General features: G+C 34.4%; 1 protein-coding gene across 5 annotated transcripts in view; it reads right to left on the reverse strand.

Annotated features, from left to right (window-relative positions):
* Window positions 1–5,000, reverse strand: part of LOC136848685 (cell adhesion molecule Dscam2-like) — a 279,471-nt gene that overhangs the window by 133,292 nt on the left and 141,179 nt on the right. For all 5 annotated transcript variants that reach the window (XM_067121161.1, XM_067121159.1, XM_067121160.1 and 2 more), the window contains exons 6-7: window positions 3,714–3,831; window positions 1–58 (exon numbers count right to left, since the gene is read on the reverse strand). The exon at window positions 1–58 is cut by the window's left edge and continues 101 nt beyond it. In XM_067121161.1, coding sequence (XP_066977262.1) covers window positions 1–58; window positions 3,714–3,831 — 176 coding nt within the window. The remainder of the gene's footprint in view (window positions 59–3,713; window positions 3,832–5,000) is intronic.

Genomic DNA, 5,000 nt, shown 5'->3' on the forward strand with positions numbered 1-5,000 from the left:
CACCCGCCCACTACTGCCGACACTCACACGCCCACGGGCCTCGTCATCTCGGTACCACCTGCGAGGGTGGAAAGAAGCATCGAGTTAGAAATATCGAGTTGTAATCTTGAAATTATGATGGTTACAATAAAAGATTAGTAGTCCAATTTAACATAATATAAAATATTGGGGATTTTATACCTGAATAAATAAATGAAAGTAGAAAATCCACGGTATTTTCTTATCTACGAGATCAATCATACAATAAAAAATTTCGTTATTCCTTTATTTTACAATATTAGTTTCCAAATTTACTTGGAATGTCCTTAACTTTAGTTTCCAAATTTTCTTGAAATGACCTAAACTTTGGTTTCCAAATGTTCTTGGAATGTCCTAAACTTTAGTTTCCAAATGTTCATGGAAAGTCCAAAACTTTAGTTTCCAAATTTACTTAGAATGTCATAAATTTTAGTTCCGAATTTTCTTAGACTGTCCTAAACTTAAGTTTCCATATTTTCTTAAGAATCCTAAACTTAAGTTTCCGAATTTTCTTAGAATGTCCTAAACTTTAGTTTCCAAATTTCCTTGGAATGTCCTAAACTTTAGTTTCCAAATTATCTTAGAATGTCCTAAACTTTAGTTTCCGAATTTTATTGGAATGTCCTAAACTTTAGTTTCCAATTAAAAGCGAGACTTCCTGGGATTAAAGTTTCCATTCACAATATTCGAAGAGTTTCGACAGAGAGAAAGTAACGATCCCCACAAAATAAGTCAGAACATGATTATTTTCATGTAAATTCCGTCGCTTAGGGCAACTCGGTGTCCTTGTACGTACATACTTAAGTACTGAATTAAAGATAGGGAGAAGCATAAGGAATTAAGGCCTAACGCTAAGAATTGAACTGAATATAGAATTTAAGACAAAGGCCAAGCACTGGGACCTATGAGATCATTCAGCGCTGAAAGGGAAATCAAGAGTAAAGGTCTGAAAGGTGTAACAGGAGGAAAACCTTGCAGTTCCGCTATGAATCAACCGCTAGGAGATGGTGGGAAGTAAGATGGAATACAGAGAATATGAAAGGAGGTACAGTAAAAGGAACGAAAGGAGGGGAAAGTTAATAAGTGTTTACGGAGAACAGAAACAAGGAGGTCTTTTCAAACCTTGGGGAAGTGACATTCACAAATCACAAATTACGAATCATATCGATGTTAAACCACAGGACCAATTTTTATTTTCTTCTGAAGCATTTCCCTTCCTTTCAGTGTAAATATCTTGAAAAATAATATTCCGCGCTTTCAATAAAAATATTTTATAGATAACATTCCAATAAACTGTCAGAGCTAAGACCCTTTAATCAACTAATAAAGATGTCGAAAGATATTACTCCATTCCACGGCTGTTAACAGCAAGCCGGTGGAGACAGATATTACAGCCGTTAAAAGATATGTTGGTGTGGGTGTGGGTGTTGGTGTGGGTGAGGGTGTGAGTGTGAGAGTGTAAGTGTGTGTGCGTGTCCCTTACATTCCCAGAAGCAGCAAGAACACAAAACACGATGGCTGAAATTTCTCTTTTACATATTTTTTTAAAGAAGCAATTCCGTGCACTGAAGGACACCTAGACAGAATTTTATGAATGCACTTGAATTTCTTATTCATAAACTAAATCATTTTACATCTCCACGTCTTGGGCGTTTCAATTTTACCAACTTCAGAACCAAGTCTCCGTCGGAAACTTTCATTATAACTCGTATCTATCCCCAGTGAATGAACGTATGATGAACATCGCTATTAATAGCGCAAAAATAATATTTGCGGAGAGACATGGCTAACGAGACACAGAGCAAATTGCCGACAGGATATCTACGTAATCCGAAATATTTCTTCTTAATGTAATACGTCGCATTAACTGCAGATGAGAGGTCAAATGTGCACGTTATCAATGTAGGACACAAATATGCAAATGAACGCGTGATTTATAATTCAGACCGAATTAATCTGTCTGCTTTACAAGATGAATGAGATAAAACCACACGTTCGATCAACCCTTTCAAAGACAGTTACGGAACCATTCGTAGCTTTTAATATTGTTTTTAATATTCCTTTTAATATTGCTTTTAATACAATGATGTCGAGACGAGATGTCTCGAAACTCTCGGAGGAATTTATAATTCTGGAACTTGTGGGTTTATTTCATTCATTACATTCCAGTGTAAGTCATTGATAACATGTTGAAATATGTCTCCTTAATCATGGTCAAGATGTTCTTTAAGTGAGTAAATTTTTTTTTAATATATATATATATATATATATATATATATATATATATATATATATATATATATATATATATATATTAACGAGTCATATTGCAACATGTTATCACTGTTTGACACTGAAGTGTAATGAATGAAATAAAACTGCAAGTTCCAGAATTAAAAATTCCTCGAAGAGTTTCGATCTCGTCTCTTCATCAGTATATTAAAAGCAAAATTAAAAGCAATATTAAAAGCAACATCAAAAGCAATGCGAATGTTCCCGTAACTGTCTGAGAATGGGAATGCTGAAAGTGTGGTTTTATCGTATCCATCTCGCAAAGCAGACATAGATTAATTCATCGTACATCATAGATCTCACGTTCATTTGCATATTTGTGTCCTACATTGATAACGTGCACATTCAACTTCTCATCTGCAGTTAATGTGACGTATTACATTAAGAAGAAATGTTTCGGGTTACGCAGATATTCTGTGTCGAGATTGCCCTGTTTCTCTGAAGATATTATTTTTTTCATGCTATTAACAATGATGTTCATCATACGTTCGTTCGCTGAGGCTAGATACAATTTATAATGAAGGTTTCCGACGGGGACTTCATTCTAAAGTTGGTAAAATTAAAACTTCCAAGACGTGGATTTGTAGAATGATGTAGTTCATGAATAAGTAATATATATGTATATGTATGTACAGTACGTATGTGTATATATATATATATATATATATATATATATATATATATATATATATATATATATATATATATATATACATATACATTTATATGTATATGTATATATGTATGTATGTATGTATAAGTTAATAATTATTATAATTCCGGAAGACATACTATTGTCAAAACAGAGTCTGTAGGGTGAATTAAAGCTTTAAAAATGGGCGTGAAACACATATCAGACATCTTAAGAAGACGGTGTCGATACTTCCGATTTTTCCTGAAGTAAAAAAAAATGAACGAATGGTTTTCGTAAATACAAAAACAAAAATCTTTAGAAAATTTATAACTTATGCTGAGAACTTGGAATAACTTTGCAAAAATCCCTGAATATATTTTTAAAAAATATTCAGAGATGTGATTTGAAATACCCTAAAAGAATACTTCAAAGATTAAAGTAACGTTATAAAATTGGAATTTCTTCGAAAATATTCCTAGGACGTTGCTACTTAGGGTAAATACCTGGAGAATCATCAAAATATTTCTTCACCTTCCCCGTTCTCTCACTGTTCATTCATCACAAGTGCTATTATCTACCTGTCATCCCAGTATTTATCAACCTGGGCTACTACGAAAAAGAAATTACTTAAACCTAAGAAGCGAGAGAGAGAGAGAGAGAGAGAGAGAGAGAGAGAGAGAGAGAGAGAGAGAGAGAGAGAGAGAGGTTAGGTTTACATACATTTCACTGACACATGTCATTTGTCAAATCGCGAGAGACTCAGACTTACGTGACGGATGGGGTCGGGTGCCCCCGGGCTAGGCAAGGTAAGATCAGGTCATCCCGAGTCCAAGGTCGGACGAGGTCACGCCGGAGCAGCAACTGAGGTCGACTTAGCCTCGGCTCACCTGGAGATAAAAAAAAACAAAGGATGAAAGTTATAGTGAAGTTGAAATGGAGACGCGAATGAGTTTGTTCATGTTGGTGGTGACGATTGGGTTTATTGGAGAGAGGATGGAGTTTTCGAGCCTAAAACTGTGGTCCTGAAAAGGTATTACAAAATTGGGATACTTTCGCTGTTTCTTTTCTGGTCTGTAATTCCTCTGTAATTCCTCCTTTACAGGGAGAGACAAGCTGAATTTAAACAAACGCAGTGATATAAATATACATAAAACATACATACGTAAAAGTATATTTGTTTGTAAATATACATAAAACATGCATACATAAATGTATGTTTTTTGTATATTTTACATAAAACATCCATGCATAAATGAATGTTTTTTTGTAAAGATACGTAAACATACATACATAAATGTATGTTTTTTGTAAATATACATAAAACATACATACATAAAACACTGCTGATATAACTCTAATTCCAAACCAGATTATTTAAAGAAAAAATATACAGAATTACGCGAATGATTATACGAAGTGTGAAATTTGTAAGACACAGAGGATTTACTTCTCTCACCGATAAAAATGAACACGTTTTTATCACTCTCACCCCCACGATCTATAAAAATTTAATACTAATGTAACTTACAGGATTTCATAATATAATTAAAACCTTTTAATAATATACACCACGTTTTAAATATTATACAACGGGGATGTTGTCGGAAAGGTTAAATCACTGTTAATGCCATCATGGAATGGAATGGAATATAGAATTTAGGCCAAAGGCCAAGCGCTGGGACCTATGAGGTCATTCAGCGCTGAAACGGAAATTGAGAATAGAGAGGTCTGAGAGGTGTAACAGGAGGAAAACCTCGTAGTTGCACTATGAAACAATTGTTAGGAGAGGGAGGATAGCAAGATGGAAGAGACAGAATATGAATGGAGGCACAGTAAAATTAATGAAAAGGGTTGCAGCTGGGGACCGAAGGGACGCTGCAAAGAATCTTAAGTAATGCCTACAGTGCACTGAGTGAGGTGCACTGACGGCGCTACCCTCCTACGGGAAAAAAATGAATCCTACTAACAATAATGGAAGATTTCATTCTAAATGCTGTATTTTAGGGATTTCATAAAAATCAAGAGGTCTTTTTCTAATATAAAATTTCTAGTTAAA

Source organism: Macrobrachium rosenbergii, chromosome 19, assembly GCF_040412425.1.
Source record: "Macrobrachium rosenbergii isolate ZJJX-2024 chromosome 19, ASM4041242v1, whole genome shotgun sequence".
NCBI lineage: Eukaryota > Metazoa > Arthropoda > Malacostraca > Decapoda > Palaemonidae > Macrobrachium > Macrobrachium rosenbergii.